Source organism: Dama dama, chromosome 4, assembly GCF_033118175.1.
Source record: "Dama dama isolate Ldn47 chromosome 4, ASM3311817v1, whole genome shotgun sequence".
In the NCBI taxonomy this organism is placed as follows: Eukaryota; Metazoa; Chordata; class Mammalia; order Artiodactyla; family Cervidae; genus Dama; species Dama dama.
Genome location: NC_083684.1, coordinates 48,260,325 through 48,277,017, shown reverse-complemented (window position 1 = coordinate 48,277,017; position 16,693 = coordinate 48,260,325). Strand labels below are relative to the sequence as shown.

The 16,693-nt window shown below is 45.3% G+C and overlaps 1 protein-coding gene across 1 annotated transcript in view; it reads left to right on the top strand.

Moving 5' to 3' along the window:
• The window catches only part of RHPN2 (rhophilin Rho GTPase binding protein 2), a 67,988-nt gene extending 52,009 nt beyond the window's left edge, over nt 1-15,979 (top strand). Inside the window, exons 8-15 of the mRNA XM_061138952.1 lie at nt 2,411-2,598; nt 3,004-3,160; nt 4,898-5,017; nt 6,440-6,634; nt 9,463-9,539; nt 9,832-9,978; nt 10,651-10,806; nt 14,672-15,979. Of these exons, the coding sequence (XP_060994935.1) occupies nt 2,411-2,598; nt 3,004-3,160; nt 4,898-5,017; nt 6,440-6,634; nt 9,463-9,539; nt 9,832-9,978; nt 10,651-10,806; nt 14,672-14,932 (1,301 nt within the window). The 3' untranslated portion in view covers nt 14,933-15,979. The remainder of the gene's footprint in view (nt 1-2,410; nt 2,599-3,003; nt 3,161-4,897; nt 5,018-6,439; nt 6,635-9,462; nt 9,540-9,831; nt 9,979-10,650; nt 10,807-14,671) is intronic.
• Nucleotides 15,980-16,693: the final 714 nt, after the last annotated feature.

Here is a 16,693-nt window from a genome sequence, read left to right as displayed (position 1 = left end):
GTCTCCGTCTGACTGTGGCTCATGTACACAGTGGTTAATGATTAATCTTTTCCGAATGAGTGGCCCCACAGATGGTAGTGGATGAACTGTGTCTTTGAACACAGTTTTGAAGAAGAGAATAAGTTTTCTCAAGCGGTGAGAATGGAGGCTTTTTCTTTTTTCTTTCATCCGGCAGCGTGCCTCATCAGAGTGTTACCATCCAAGCCTTTGTATGTGCATTCTGAGAAACTTGCTCACCCATAGTTGCTCTTCTTGGCTCCCTGCCAAGTGACACTTAGCACCAGCCTATAGAGGAGTCGGGGGTGGTTGGCAGCCCATGGGTGCAGTGGTTAGGCCTGCCTCATGGGCGCTCAAGGGTCCTGGCTGACTCCCCTCTAGCTGTGTCCTGCAGAGTTGGCACAGGGATTGTAGGCAGAAGCGGCCACAACGCTGACCACCGTGCAATGCCCCGAGCTGGCTCCATAATAAGTTTCTTTCTGTGCCGGTCCTTGTCACTCTCCTTTGGGGTGTTACCCCTGGCAGAAAATTTTTGGGGGTATCTCACTTTCCTCTGCAAGGCTGGGAAGAACCGTGGCTTTGCTATTTGGACTGGTCATGATGCTGTTTGGTTAAAGTGATAGATCCCTTGGGAGAAAACACCATGCTGAAATGTCATGTGGGAGTTGAATTCTTTCGCTGTAAATTCTTTTCTGGGCTCATCTTTCTGAAGAATCTGAAGAAGGTATGCCTGTCTCTAAGATTCCAGAGATGTGGACAAAACGAAGCTTGAGAACAGAGTAAGCGTGGACCCCAGAGAGGTGCAAACAGTCTGCAGCCATGGCCTTCCTCCTGCAGGGCAGCTGTGCTTTGCAGCAAAACCAGAGGAACCAGTCAGATGGGATTTTGCCAGGAGGTTTTATTTCAGCTCTAGGTTGATTTGTCAGTTAATGCTGTGACACTTTTCTAACACATAAGAAAGTTAGCTGAGGGCTATACTAGCATGAAAATTTCCCCTAGAGTGACTGAGTTGATCTTTCCTGAGGTCCTGGAGAAAAGCCTTGAATTTCTGAATGACCCCGAGGTTAAGAGTTGAGCATGACCCTCTGCGAGCCCTTTAGTCATTCTGTCTTCCTTCACTTCCCTCAAATGCCTAGTCACGTACGGAATTTCTCACAAGGGTCCAGGCGAGACAGGAATGGACAGGGAGCAGGCTGGTTTTCTTGCTTGACGCAAATGTAAATGTTTTGGAAGAGAACTGGAAAACAAAAGTTTTCTTACTGGTGAAACATACATAACAAAATTACCATTGTAATCATTTTTGGGAGTAGTTTGTTGGTATCAAGTACAGCCACACTGTTGTGCAGCTATCTATCTCCAGAACTTTTTCTTATCGCCCCAAACAGAAACTCTGTCCCATTAAACAATATCCCCATTGCCTCCCCTGTCCAGCCCATGTGTGTCTGTGAATTTGACTCTTCCAGATACCTCATCTTAGTGTAATGGACCAACTTCACGTAGCGTGATGTCTTCATCCGTGTTGTACCATGTGTCAGAATTGACTTTTTTTTTTTTAAGATTGATTTATTTATTTTTGGCTGTGCTGAGTCTTCATTGTTGTGTGAGCTTTTCTCTAGTTGTGGTGAGCAGGGGGGGGGGGTACTCTGGTTGCTAAGCAACACCTTTTCATTGCAGTGGCTTCTCTGATTGCAGAGCATGGGATCTAGAGCATGTGAGCTCAGTAGTTGTGGTTCCTGGGCTCTAGAGCACAGTCTAAGTAGTTGTGGTGAGGGGGCTTAGTTGCTCAGCAGCATGTGGGACCTTCCCAGACCAGAGACCAAACCCACGTCTCTTACATTGGCAGGCAGATGCTTTACCACTGAGCCACCAGGGAAGCCCTTGCCTTTAAAAAAATATATATTTATTTTATTTATTTGGCTGCCCCAGGTCTTAGTTGCAGCACAAGGGATCTTTGATCTTAGTTACGGCGTGTGGGATCTAGTTCCCCGACCAGGGATCAAACTGGGAGTATGAAGTCTTAGCCACTGGGCCACCAGGGAAGTCCCAAGGCTGAAAATATTCCACTGTATGTATATACCACACTTGATTTATCCCCGTATCTCCAATGTCGATGGACAGTTGAGTTGTTTGTACCTTTTGGTTACTAGGAATAATGCCGCCATGATCATTCTTATATAAATATCAGTTTAATTCACTGATTTCACTTCTGTGGGGTTATACCTAAGAGTGGAATTGCTGGCTCTTATAGTAATTGAGAATCAAAGTTTTCTAAAGATTCTTTGGGACACTAGTTTCATATTTTTGCTTCATCATTTTTTATGTTCTTGAGCAGCATGGTGAAATAAATAGGATATAAAAGTAAATAAATAAATAGGATATCCCTAACTAATGCTCAAAACAATTCCGATTGCAGGGGTTTTAAACTACCTGAAGGAGACGTTTACGCACACTCCAAGTTACGACATGAGCCCTGCCATGCTCACTGTGCTGGTCAAAATGTTGCTGGCACAAGCCCAGGAAAGCACGTTTGAGAAGGTCTGCCTCCCTGGGCTCCAGAACGAGTTCTTCCTCCTGGTGAAGGTGGCCCAGGAAGCGGCCAAGGTAAGCCTTGCTGTTTCCCCTGACTTTCGGGGCGAGCGGGATGTGTTGGTGTGGGCCCACTGGAGGCAGCAGGGGCTTCTCACGGCAGCTTGCCCATGACCTGGGCAGCATGCCCGCCCTGGCTGGCCAGAGCGCCGGCTTGCGTTTTGTTGGCAAGTCAGTGTTTCAGATACGGATCACTGATTCCATCTGTAGCTGAGCCTAAAAACCAGCATAATGATGGTGGCCCAGGCTCCCTGTTAACTCTGACATTGACAACACCGGGAGACCTTGGAATCACTCCCAGATTGTGGAGCGGCCTCTGGCAGGGGCTGCCCCAGAGAAGAAAGGGCTCTTTTTCTGCAGCCCGGATACGTGAGCGCCCCTGTGCCAGGCTCCCCACTCCCGGCGTTCCTTCTGTTCTAGGTGGGAGAGGTCTACCGGCAGCTGCACACGGCCATGAACCAGGAGCCGGTGAAGGAGAACATCCCGTACTCCTGGGCCAGCTTGGCCTGCGTGAAGGCCCACCACTATGAAGCCCTGGCCCACTATTTCACAGCCACCCTGCTCATCGACCACCAGCGTAAGGCTGGGCAGCCTTGGGCTCTGGGCTTTGGTCAGGGTTGCAGGCTTGCTGCCTCTGGGTGATATTGAGCTGAGCAAGAGCTTTCTGCTTGCCTGAGAGATGCTCAACAGCTTGGGGGCTGAGGGTGGGGGTTACACGTGGGCCCAGGCAGCTGTCACACAGGGTGGGATTAGGGTTGATGTGGTACTGCTGTGGGAGGGGGAGGGGGGAGCATTTCTTCTGCCTGGGGTGGAGCTGACAGCTTCATGGAGATGATATTTCACCTGGAATCTAGGACCAGGGCTAGATCAGGGAGATACTCACCTCAAACACAAGATCTAAGGGGATGCCTGTGAACTCAGTAATTGAGATAATGTTTTAACTTATAATTGTAGATGAATCAAAACTGAGGCAAAAATCCATGGTGATTAAACTTTATAAATGAAGACACCGTAAAACTTTAAATGAAGACACCGGTTTGGACTTCCTTGGCAGTCCAGTGGCTAAGACTCCGTGCTTCCACTTCAGGAAGCACATGTTTGATCCCTGGTCAGGGAATTAAGATCCCACATGCTGTGTGGCGTGGTCAAAAACAAATTAGTAAAAGAAAATGATGATGCAGATAATAACAGTGGTATGCTGAGCCACATTGGAGCATGAAACAAAGGAAATTTGATGTTCATCATGAATATTTTTGCATTAATTTTGATACTTAGAAAATTATATTAAACTATCATATGTATCTTGGTGGCTGGGTTTAGGGCACCTGCTTAAATTATCAGCCTAGGGTGAATGCCTCACTCTCCTCCCCCTAGTCTTGGCTCTGATCTGAGGTTGTAGGTGGGGAAGGGACTTTTGTTGCAATTCGTGCTCATCAAGGCAGCCCTCCAAGTAATGGAAAGGATATCCTCTGGGGCCAGACTGCCTGGGTTCATATCTCAGCTCTGTCATTTACTAGCTAGGTGATCTTAGGCAAGTTACTTAGCTGCTCTGTGCCTCAGCTTTCTCATCTATAAAACGGGAATATGAAGAGATCCTATCTCACAAACTGTTGTGAAAACTAAGTGCCTCTGTGCAAAGCTGAATAGTGCTTCATATGTGAAGGGCTCTCTGTGTTAGCTGCTCCTGCTGAGATGATTATAGTCTTTTGAGCAGGACAAGTCGGGTAAACCAATAGAAATACAGTGCTTCAGTCATTGAGGTAGGAACAGAAATGGGGCAGAGGTTGGAGTCCTTGGTATAGTCATGGGGGTTCCTCCGAGGCAGGCATTGCCATGTGAGTTAGACTTGGGACTCTGAGGGGGACTTTTCCAGTGAAACAAGGAGGGAGAGGACAGCTAGAGTGAGAACAGGATGTAACTGGGTCCTGGAACGGAAGCTGTTAAGGTAGCGGTGGGTGGTTTGGTGAGGTTAGGAATGGACATGTACCAGGGAGGGTGCAGGCAGGGAGGCCCTCAGAGGTTTAAGGCGGGGCTGTGCTTAGAGGTTCATGAAATGGGTGACTAGGAGGAGGTAGAGATCAGGGGCTCGGAGCCAAATCATAAGCCCCTAAAGTAAGACTGGCCCCCCTGCACAAAGACCTTGGGCTGGATTGCCTGAGTGTGGCCAGGGGTAGAAAGGAGACCTATTATCCCAAGTGCCTTGTTGAGCTGGGGATGTAGTTGGAAGCGAGATTTCTCAGTGGGTCTGTGGAACCATGTATAAAGGCTGTGCCACGGCCATGAGAAAGGGTCTATCTTGCGGTTCCTGTTGCAGTGAAGCCTGGTGAAGATGAGGACCACCAGGAGAAGTGCCTGTCCCAGCTCTACAGCCACATGCCAGAGGGACTGACACCCTTGGCCACCCTGAAGAATGTTCATCAGCGCCAGCTACTGGGTGCGTGTTGGCTCTGCTGCTCCCGCCCCCTGTGTCCCGTCTGACCCATCCAGCCGCTCCCACTCACCAACAACCCCAGACGGGTTGCCAGGACAGGGCCTGAGGAGGAGGTCTTCCGAGTCATTGTAGCCACTCTGGATTCAGAAACCAGGAGGCATAGTCCTCTAGCCTCAGCGGGCGTCCAGAGCTGTGTTCTCATGGGTTCTGTGTGCGCCCAGCCCTCCCACAGTGGAGCCAGAGCTTTGGCAGTCTTCCAGCTGCCTAGTGGTCCAGGGGATGGCCCTTGGTCATCCTATTCTGGAAGCACACGTTTCGTAGGCCACACTTAAGAACTGATAACAGACCTCAGAGCAAGTTTTCTGTGTCCAAATCTGAGTGCTTCCACCGCTCAAACTTGCCCCCCATCCCACACATGCACTTTCCCCATCTCAGTGATGGTGACTCCATCTTTCTAGGTTTGCAGGTCAGAAACCTAGGACTCACTCGTTACCTTCATCTTTCTTTCTCACCCACCTTTGATTAGCAATTCTTGTTGACTCTACTTAGAAAAACATTCCAAATCTGATCACTTCTTACCTACCACCCTGGTCCAAGCCATGCTTACATGGTGCCTGCTTAGTAGACATTGATGTGCTTAAACCTCACCCAAGCCTATGAGGTAGATGTGGTATGATCCCCAGTTTTCATTTGAGGAGAGAGAGGTCCAGAGAGGTCACACAGGTTGCCCAGCTTTTTGCTAGGAGCCCTCATGCTCTCATCCCACCCAGAGAAGGATAGGAGTCTTTACCTGCACTTCTGAGGTTGGACATGGTCATGCCCCTGTTCCTCTCTGGCCTCATTCTCCATCCTTCTCTGCAGCCTTCACTCTCCCCAGCAAAACTTCCAAGCCCCTTGTTGTCCTTAAACATTCAGGCATGCTCCTGTCCCAGGGCCTTTGCACTTGCTGCTCTTCTTCTAGTTCTTAAAAGTTAACCTCCTAAAAGGCCTTTTCTGATCACACATCACAGAAGGGCAACTCCTCATTCCCCATCTTCTCAAGTACTACATCTGCCTATTATTTTTGTTTCTGCTTTATTTTTCTCCAGAACTTTAATGCCACATGACGCACTATACATTTCTTTGCTTGTTAATTTTCTGTCTTCAATCACTATCTTGCAAACTCAATGAAAAGGCAAAAGGCTAGCTTTTGCTTTATCTCTAATGCCTAGAACATTTGGTGAATGTTTGCTGAATGATAGTTCTATAGACACAAGTGAGCACACTGCACACACATTTCAGAGGGACTGAAGCCTTCCAGGCAGATCCTTCAGGAAAGAGAATGTCCACCTTTCTGGGCAGATCCTTGGGCACTCAGGCTCTCCATGAAGTACTCACGTTGCACTTTATTACATGTGACTGGTGGTGTTGATTTTCTGTGGGCAGGGAAATCCCATCTGTGCCGAGCTATTACCCACCACGAGGAGTCCATGAGGGAGGCCAGCCTGTGCAAGAAGCTCCGCAACATCGAGGTGCTGCAGGAGGTGCTGTCTGCGGCACACCAGCGGTCCCAGCTTAAGTACACTCAGCTCCGGGAGGACGATGACCTCCTGAACTTGACCGATGCTCCCGACATCATCTGTGAGTGGCGTGGGTGCCAGTGCAGAGTGCGCTGCGTCAGGGGCAGGGCTGTTCAAGTGCTCATCCTGCAGGGGTCGGGGGCAAACCCTGGCTGTGTGCTGGGCGTTGGTACAGGGCCCTGTGCTCCTCTTGCCCTGGAGTCCTCACCCTCTCATTCTCAGATCTAGGGCCTCCTTTATGGTCTTTGTTGACGCTTTAGTGGCAGCTGACCCCCTCCTGCCCCTCACATCGCCACCTGTGATGTCAGGGCCCTGCCACCTTGGTTGTGCTCCGACTTTCCTTCCCACTCTTCACTGACTGCCTTGCCCAATCCCAGTCTCCCCTCTTGGCATTCTTGAGGGTCTCCTCTCCATGGTTTCCTTCCTGTAGGTTCCTTTCCTTGAAGTCTCATGACCTCCTCTGGGGTTGTAGCCATTACTGATAGTCAGGAGACTCCAGGAACTGCCTTTTACCTTGACATTTTCCCTATGCTCCACACCCAGCCACATACCACCATGTTAATGGAAATCTGTACTTTGCTATCTGTCTGTTACCTCCGACTGCATGATTTGAAAGCCCCCTGCATCCTTATTCCTCCTCCAAGGCTTGATCTTGGAAGGTGTTGTTTCACTGATCTGTGCGTCTGTTTTTGTACCCATGCTATACTGTTTTGATTACGTAACTTCATAGTATAATTGAAATCAGGGAGCATGATTTCATGCTGGAGGTCTAGCTTTGTTCTTTTATCTCAAGATTGTTTTGGTTATTTGGGATCTTTTGTGGTTCTATACAAATTTTAGAATTATTTGTTCTAGTTCTGTTAAATATGCCATTGGATTTTTGATACTGATTGCATTGAATCAGATTGTTTTGGATATTATAACAATCCACATATATATATTATATAAATATATTATATATATATATATAACAATGGGACATTTTAACAATATAACTTCTCTAGTCTACAGACATGGAATATCTTTCCATTTATTTGTGTTTTCTTCAGTTTCTTTTATCAGTGTCTTATAGTTTGCAGTATAGAGATCTTTCACTTCCTTGGGTAAATTTATTCCTATGTATTTTGTTATTTTTGATGTAATTGTAAATTAGATTGTTTTCTTAATTTCTCTTTCTGATAGTTTGTTATTTGTGAATAGATATACTGGATTTCTGCTTATTGATTTTGTATCCTGCAACTTTACTGAGTTCATTCATTAGTTCAAGTATAGTCCATGGGGGTCGCATAGTCAGATATGACTTAGCTACTGAACAACAATTAGGGTTCTCTATTTGTGGTATTATGTCATCTGCACATGGTGACAGTTTTACTCCCTTTCTGATTTGGATGCCTAATTTTCTTTTTTTCCCTTGTCTAATTGCTACAGCTAGGACTTCCAGTACCATGTAAAATAAAAGTTGTAAGAGTGGGCATCCCTGTCTTGTTCCTCGTCTTAGAGGAGAACTTTTCAAGGCTTGTCATATGTGGTCTTTATTATGTTGAGGCTCATTTATGTGTGGAATTCTTAGCCTGCACTCAGCATGCCAGGCTTCCCTGTTCTTCACTATCTCCCTGGGTTTGCTCAAACTCATGTCCATTGAGTCAGTGATGCCATCCAACCATCTCATCCTCTGTCACTCCCTTCTCCTCTTGCCCTCAGTCTTTCCCAGCATCTGGGTCTTTTTCAGTGAGTCATCTCTTCATATCAGATGGCCAAAGTGTTGAAGCTTCAACTTCAGTATCAGTTCTTCCAATGAATATTCAGGATTGATTTTCTTTAGGATTGACTGGTTTGATCCTCTTGCAGTCCGAGGGACTCTCAAGAGTCTTCTCTAGCATCACAGTTCAAAAGCATCAATTCTTCAGTGCTCAGCCTTGGTCCAAGTCTATGGCACTTAGACATCCAAATCTTATGGTCCAACTCTCACATGTGTACATGACTACTGAGAAAACCATAGCTTTGACTGTACAGACCTTTGTCGGCATAGTGATGTCTCTGCTTTTTAATATGCTGTCTAGGTGTCATAGCTTTTCTTTCAACGAGCAAGTGTCTTTTAATATCATGGCTGCAGTGCTATGAATTTGATGGTGGAGCTATTTAGCTATTTATGCACATGATTTGGCAAATCCACTTCTCACTGTGAAATCTTCACATTGCATGTTAATAATGAAAAGAGGAAGCACGTCTTGCCCAAAACTTAGTGTTGAAAGCATGGTATTTCCCTAACAGCCACATCTGAAATGTAAGTTACTTCTCAGTAGGATTTTATGAGTATCAAGAGGATGTCCACTAGAACAGGGGTCCCTAGCCCCTGGGCCACAGACCGGTACCAGGCTATGGCCTGTTAGGAAACAGGCCTCCCAGCAGGAGGTGAGCAGGGGGCGATCCAGCAAAGTCTTACCTGTATTTATAGCCGCTCCCCATTGCTTGCATTGCTGCCTGAGCTCCATCTCCTGTCAGATCAGCTGAAACATTAAATTCTTGTAGGAGCATGAATCCTAACCCTAAGTCAAGGCAGAATATCCTGAGATTGCCATAAAATAGAAATAAAGTGCACAATAAATGTAACACACTTGAATCATCCTGAAACCATCTCTGCCCCCTGATCCCTGGAAAAATTGTCCTCCACAAAATGGGTCCCGAGAGCCAAAAAGGCTGGGGATGCTGCAGTAGAACTCAAATAAGCTCCCTTGAAGGCAGGGAACTTGTCTTATGTCACTATCTGTCCCAGCCCCAGAGCGGGGTATAGCTCATAGTAGATACCCAAGTGGACTTAGGCCTGAGTTTTCAAAAATAACTTTCAATTACAGAATCATTTATGCTTTTACTTTTAACTTTCTTTTCCAGCTAAAACTGAGCGAGAAGTTGAAATTATACTCCCACAGTTCTCTAAAGTGACAGTAACAGACTTCTTCCAAAAGCTGGTATGTTGAACATTTATTTCATAATGACTTGAGGGGAAGGCTGTTTTATAAGTTGCAAGTATGTAGAGATGCTATATGACATGATTTTGTTTTAAATATTATTGATCTTTTAGAGAAAATGGCAATGAACGTTCTTGTATGACTTTGTAGCGCAGACTATTGCAGATGGTATCATGAGTCTCTTGAGCAGAGCTGAATGAAATCTGAAAGGATGACAAGGCATCATTTCCTTTAGCTTTCAAATGCCTGACTCAGCCTTCAGATCCTAACCTAATGATGCTCTCTTCCCAAGGGTCCTTTATCTGTGTTTTCGGCTAACAAGAGATGGACGGCTCCTCGAAGTATTCACTTCACTGCAGAAGAAGGGGACTTGGGGTTCACCCTGAGAGGAAACTCCCCAGTTCAAGTCCACTTCCTGGATCCCTACTGCTCTGCTGCGGTAAGCATGGATCCTTTTAGATTGGAAGCAAAACTCACTGGTACCTTTGCAGACAGTCAGTCTGGTAAAGTACAGAGTTAAGTGTTAAGTGTTAGTTGCTCAGTCGTGTCTGACTCTTTGTGACCTTATGGACTGTAGCCCGCCAGGCTCCCCTGTCATGGGATTCTCCAGGCAAGAATACTGGAGTGGGTAGCCATTCCCTTCACCAGGAGATCTTCCCAACCCAGGGATAGAACCTGGGTCTTCTGCTTTGCAGGCAGATTCTTTACCATCTGAGCTACCAGGGTAAAGAGCGCTGCCCACACAAATATATGGGGTGATTGGATTTAGGGTTCCTCTATGTAAAAGGCCTGGTTTTATGTGAAAGGCCTTTCATACCTTTCTTGCCCAAAGAGAAACAAATTAATATTTGCCTTTTTCTCTTTTAAATTGGAGTATAATTGCTTTACAATGTTGTGTTAGTTCCCGCTGTACAACAAAATATATCAGCTATTTGTATTCATGTATCCATCTGGCTTGGGCCCCCCTCCTACACCCTCCACACCCACCACAATTTTTCCCTTCTTGAAGTTAACTTACGTAGATAACTATTTTGTTAATGAACTTGGGAACTACTTCAGGGATTTCGCTGAACAGAGCATTGACCTGTATTGAAATCATATTTTTTTTTAGGCGGCAGGAACCAAGGAAGGGGATTATATTGTTTCCATTCAAGACGTGGATTGTAAGTGGCTGACGGTGAGTGAGGTTATGAAGATGCTGAAGAGCTTTGGCCAGAACGACATTGAGATGAAGGTCGTGAGCCTCCTGGATGCCACATCGTCCGTGGTGAGTGCTGGTGCCCCCTGGCAGTAAATAGTGATGTGGAGTGAAGTCAAGGTGAGTCCAGCCTCGGAGGTTTTTACCAGGACCCCTGCCTCCTGCCTGCATTTGTAACATGCCATAAATGACTGAGCTCCTAAGTTTGTCATCACTGAGAATGTGTTCAACTTGGGTCAGAGAAATCACTGCAAAGCTTTTTAAAAAAAATCTTATAGATAAAAGAACCAATTCATCTACCTTCCTGATTAAATTCTTTTCCATTGCAAAAGTGATACATACTTATGGTTAAAAAATATACATATTCAAATAGTACAGAAGGTGTGTGGAAGATGCTCTTCTCAGGAGTGTTAGCACTTTTCCTGTGAGATCCTGGGACGTGTCTGAACCTGTGCAAGTTCACATGCACAGTTCTATCCTTTTGTGTCCCCAAGGAGGAGAACTGTCACAGTCATGCTCTTCCGTACTCACTGCATTTAATTTTGTACCTTGGATACTTCTGTTTAGAGCAGTATGCATTTATTCATTCAGCAACTATTGATTGGGCATCAGTTGTATGCCAGGCCCTTCTCAGGTGTTGGAGCGCCAGCTGAAATAAGATAAGGTCCTACCCCACAAAGCTGGCAATAAATAAGTAAAGGAGTAGTTGTGATTTTGGTAAGTGCTGTGAAGGAAATAACATATGTAATGGGCTAGGATGACTGGGGCTGGGAAGGGCTCCTGGGCAGGAGCGCACTGAGGCTTGAGCGTCAGGAGGAACCAGCCATGTGAAGAGGTATAAGCAAAGCATATGGGACTTCCCTAGTGGTCCAGTAGTTAAGACTCGGCACTTCCAATGTAGTGGGTGCAAATTCAATCCCTGGTTGGGGAATTACGATCCCACATACCACACAGCAAACGTGCCCACCCTCCCACCCCAAGAAAAAAGAGCATATAGACAGGGGCACCAACAGGTGCAGTTACCAGACCCCCTGGCAGGGAGCTTCACTTGCTAGAGGAACTAAAAGGCCTTTCAGCTGGAGCATCGTGACAAAGGGCCAGCGTGGTGGGAAATGAGGTGGGAGACAGGCAGCGCTTCCTTGGCAGTGAAGTTTGAAACCTTTTGAGGTGGAGAATGATGTGCTGTGGTGTTTATTGTAGAAGGCTGTCTTGCTGCCTGGAGGCTGGCCATGTGGCTGCAGAGCGAGCTGGCCATGGCAGTCACCCAGGCCAGTGATGTTAGCAGCTTTACCCTAGGGGGAGACAGTGGAGGTGGAGAGAGGTGGATGTGCCTGTGACTTAACCTGGAGGTAGAGCTGACAAATTTGTAGATGAGTTGTGTAGAAAAGATGGCAGACAGAGGGAGGACTCCTCGATTTTTGGCTTGAACAACTGCATCATTTTTCATTATGATGGGAAATTGGGGCCGGGGGTGAGGGGGGCAGAGGAGAGAAAACACACGTGCTGTGCTGTGAGTGTTTCATGTGCATGAGATACCCAAGAGATACATCAAGGTGACACAGGCAGCTGAGTAGTCACGTCTTTAGTTCGCGGAAAATGTCAGAACTAGAAATAAATATTTGAGGATCATCAGCATAGAGATGATGTTTCAAGCTGTAAGACACTAAATGAAATTACCCTTGAGGGGTTGATGGCTGAGGACTAAACCTCGAAGAGACACCACAAGCATCTGGGGGTCAGGAAGATCCAGCCATGTGAAGGGGTACAAACACATATGGGGGACTTCCCTGGTGGTCCAGTGGTTAAGACTCTGCGCTTCCAGTGCAGGGGATGCAGGTTCAATCCCAGGTTGGGGAATTAAGATCCCCAAGTAGGAGCGAAAGGGAGTGCAAAGTAGGTGCGGAGGTGGGATAAAAAGGGGCTTCTGAAACCAAGAGAAGAAAATCCTGCCAGAGAGAGTGGTGCTTTGTGTTGAACACAGCTAAGAGGTGGAGAATGAGGTAAGCAGAGCTGTGTTTGTTGTGCCTGGCAGCAGGGAAAAGGGACACTTCCAGTTTTGGCTGCACCACGTGGCATGTGGGATCTTAGTTCCCCCACGGATCGAACCCATACCCCCTGCAAGCGCAGAGTCCTAACCACTGGACCGCCAGGGAAGTCCCCCAAAGGACACTTTTTCATGGGGAAATGGCAACAGAACTCAGACTAGAGACGGTCAGAGAGTGAATGAGTGTGTGACTCCATTAAGAAATGTTCAGAATAGGCAGATTCATAGAAACAAAATGTAGGTTAGTGCTCGCCAGAGGCTGGGGCACCAGGAAATGAGGAGAAGTTGCTGACGGGTACAGGGTGGGTTTCTTTCCTGATTTTTTTTGGCCACGCTGTGTGGCTTTTGGGATCTTATTTCCCCATGAACCCAGGCCACCACAGTCAAAGTGCCAAGTCATAACAACTGAAGCACCAGGCCAGTCTAATGGGCAGTTTTATATTCATAGAAAAGGGAGAGGCATCTTCATCTAGAGGTGCCAAACTTAGGAGGGACATTTTATTGTGAATTCCCCTCCTTTCTTGCTGCATCACTCAGACCCCTTTCCTGGATTTATATTATGAACAATGTGCCAAACGGCTTCAGATATATATTGTATGTCTGCTTATACATACAACCTGATTTCAGTGCCTGGAACAAGGTAGATGGTCAGTAAACATTCTGTGAGCAAAGTAATCTGAGTATTAGGCAAACCTTAGAAGCACGTGATAACTCGCATGGAAGTCTTTAGAAAACAAATTCCTTCACATTTCTCATTTGAGTCCTTCACAATCCTAAAAAAGTTAATAGTAGCGTTGAGTGGGCATGGAGTTCACTTGGGGAAGGTGGATAAGTTCTGGAGGTGGGTGGTGGTGATGGCTGCATAGCAGTGTGAGTGTACTTAAGGCCACGAGTGGTTAAAATGGTAAATTTTATGTTTATTTAATCAGTTTAAAAAACTGGAAAAATTTAATCATAACCTTGTTACCATGGATTCTGTTCTTTAAAGAGAACGCGCTTAGTCACTCAGCTGTGTTTGATTCTTTGCAATCCCATGAACCATAGCCCACCAGGCTTCTCTGTCCGTGGGGGTTCTCCAGGCAAGAATACTGGAGTGGGTTGCCTTTCCCTTCTCCAGGGGATCTTCCCAACCCAGGGATTGAACCCAAGTCTCCTGTATTGCAGGCGGATTCTTTACCATCTGAGCCGCCGTATCTACTGGTGTGGGCTGAAATCCAGGATACATTAAGTGAAGAAAGCAGGGTGCAAACCCTTGTACATAGTGTATTCTTAAGGAAAGACAAATGGTGCTATATACTTAACACATATCAATACCTGTATATGAATGTTATTTCTAAAAATGTAACAGATAGTGGTTACCTCAGTGGACAGGGCTAAAAGGTGGGAGGGACACCTACTGTCCACCTGATGCATTTTCATATTATTGACCATAAGTGTGTATTACTTTTTCAAATGTAATAACCTTTAAAAGGCAGTAGTGGTCCCCAGCCTAAATGACTACTATTGAGCATATTCCTTAAGAATTGTCCTTGTTCTTAAGAACCTAATCCTGTATCAGCATTAGTCACTGAATCTCAGAAATATATCACTTAAAGAGGATGCCGCCGTGAGTGCAGAATGTGAGTCTCAAAACTTGGCAGTCATTTCTCTGACATCTTGATTTCTAACCATTTTTAACTACACTTTAAAAATGGTTAAATGGGATCTAACCATTCTTTTCATAATTTAAATCATGTATATAAATTACTTCCTATAACAGAAAAATATGTCTGCCTAAAATAGTCATTTCACTATAATCACAGCATATCAAGACAGGTTTTGAGAATAAAAAGAATTCATTATTTGGAAGATGAAATAACCATTTAACTGTTCTTCTTTTTCTGTGTACAGCATAGTAAATGTGCCACATACTCTGTGGGAATGCAGAAGACTTACTCCATGATCTGCTTAGGCATAGATGTTGATGATAAAACTGATAAAACCAAGAAAATCTCAAAAAAGCTCTCGTTTTTGAGCTGGAGCACCAACAAGAACAGACAGAAGTCGGCGAGCACCCTGTGCCTCCCGTCGGTTGGTGTCTCGAGGCCTCCGGTCAAGAAAAAGCTCTCCTCTCCCTTCAGCCTTCTCAACACTGACAGCTCTTTGTACTGACGTGAAGACGCGAGAGCGCTGCTCGTGCGGACTGGGCCTTCGTGTTTGTGCCACAGAGGAAGAGTTCTCAATATTCTCAAATCCCGTTTTCTCGTAGCATAAACATACAATTGATATGTCCTTGAGTGTAAGTAACAAGAAGCCTCTAGAAGCTTGTGGAAAACAAACTTAATTAGGGGAGTCTCACTGTACTGCTGCAAGTTATTTATTATATAAAGTATTGTAAATAGAATAACGTGGAAATATGGCTGTTTTTAAAGACTAGAATTAGGACTCTTAGTTACTTACTGTCAGAGTTCAATTAGGATTTCCTATATGTGTCCTATTAGTAAGTTTTTAGGCTTGGGTGATACATAGATTAATTCCTTAACTCAGAATTCAGATGACCCCAAATTCAGGCAGGGGGAGGGACTATAATGCTAGACTAAGTGTTATTAAAAACTGTTCCAAAGACCTGCTGCCTAAGGGGGAATCATTAACCTAGAACACGATTTTACTATTATTTCTAGATAATATGAATGCTATTTCCAGATAAAGTCTAGTGCCAAATTTGTCATGACTTTAGATTAAAAAAAAAACATTTAGGAGCAGTTTTTCTTCCATTTTATGTCACTTAAAAGTCGCTAACACAGTGGCAGTGTTAGATGAAGATGCCGTCTACAAGGTAGATAATATACTGTTTGATACTCAAAACATTTCTCATTTTGTTTAAAGTAGAAAGTACATAATTGTATATTTTAAGAGTCTTTAGGAAGGGTTAAAAACATTGTACAAGGTCAAGATGTAAATGACTCAAGTTTAGAGCTCTATTTGACTTTGTAAAATGACATTGGTTTGTCTTGCTCTACGTTGGATGACACAGTGATTCTAAGATTCACTGTTGACATAGTATAAGTTATATAGCTTCTACAGATATAGCACTGCCATGTCATTTTGAGAATAAATGAACTTAAAATATTTTGAAGTGTGTAATGTCAAAAGGGAAGCAACCATATTTGGGAAAGTGTATCCACTGTTCTTACTGATATTTTTGTATAAATATTTAAATAAATTCATTTGCCTCAGTTAATGGTTTCCACTTTGATTTCACTTTCATTCTCTCCTCTTTCAAATCAGTTTTGCCCTAATGCACAGAAATTTAAAAGTTTGGACTTTCCCGGTAAAGCACTAGATAGGACTCTCCCTGCCAATGCAAGGGACATGGGTTTGATCCCTAGTCCGAGAAGATTCCACATGCCGCAGGGCAACTCAGCCCCTGCACCACAACTACTAAGCCTATGCCCTAGCGCTGGGTGCCCCAGCTACTGAAGCCCAAGTGCCCTAGAGCCAGGCGGCCACAGCTCCTGCAGCCTGCACGCTCTGGGGCCCTCGAGCCACAACTAATGAGCCCTGCAACCCAGACAGCATATTAAAAAGCAGAGACGTTACTTTGCCAACAAAGGTCCGTCTGGTCAAGGCTATGGTTTTCCCAGTAGTCATGTATGGATGTGAGAGTTGGACTATAGAGAAAGCTGAGCGCTGAAGAATTGATGGTTTTGAACTGTGGTGTTGGAGAAGACCCTTGAGAGTCCCTTGGACTGCAGGGAGATCCAACCAGTCCATCCTAAAGGAGGTCAGTCCTGGGTGTTCATTGGAAGGTCTCATGTTGAAGCTAAAACTCCAATACTTTGGCCACGTGATGTGAAGAGCTGACTCATTTGAAAAGACCCTTATGCTGGGAAAGATTGAGGGCAGGAGGAGAAGGGGACGACAGAGGATGAG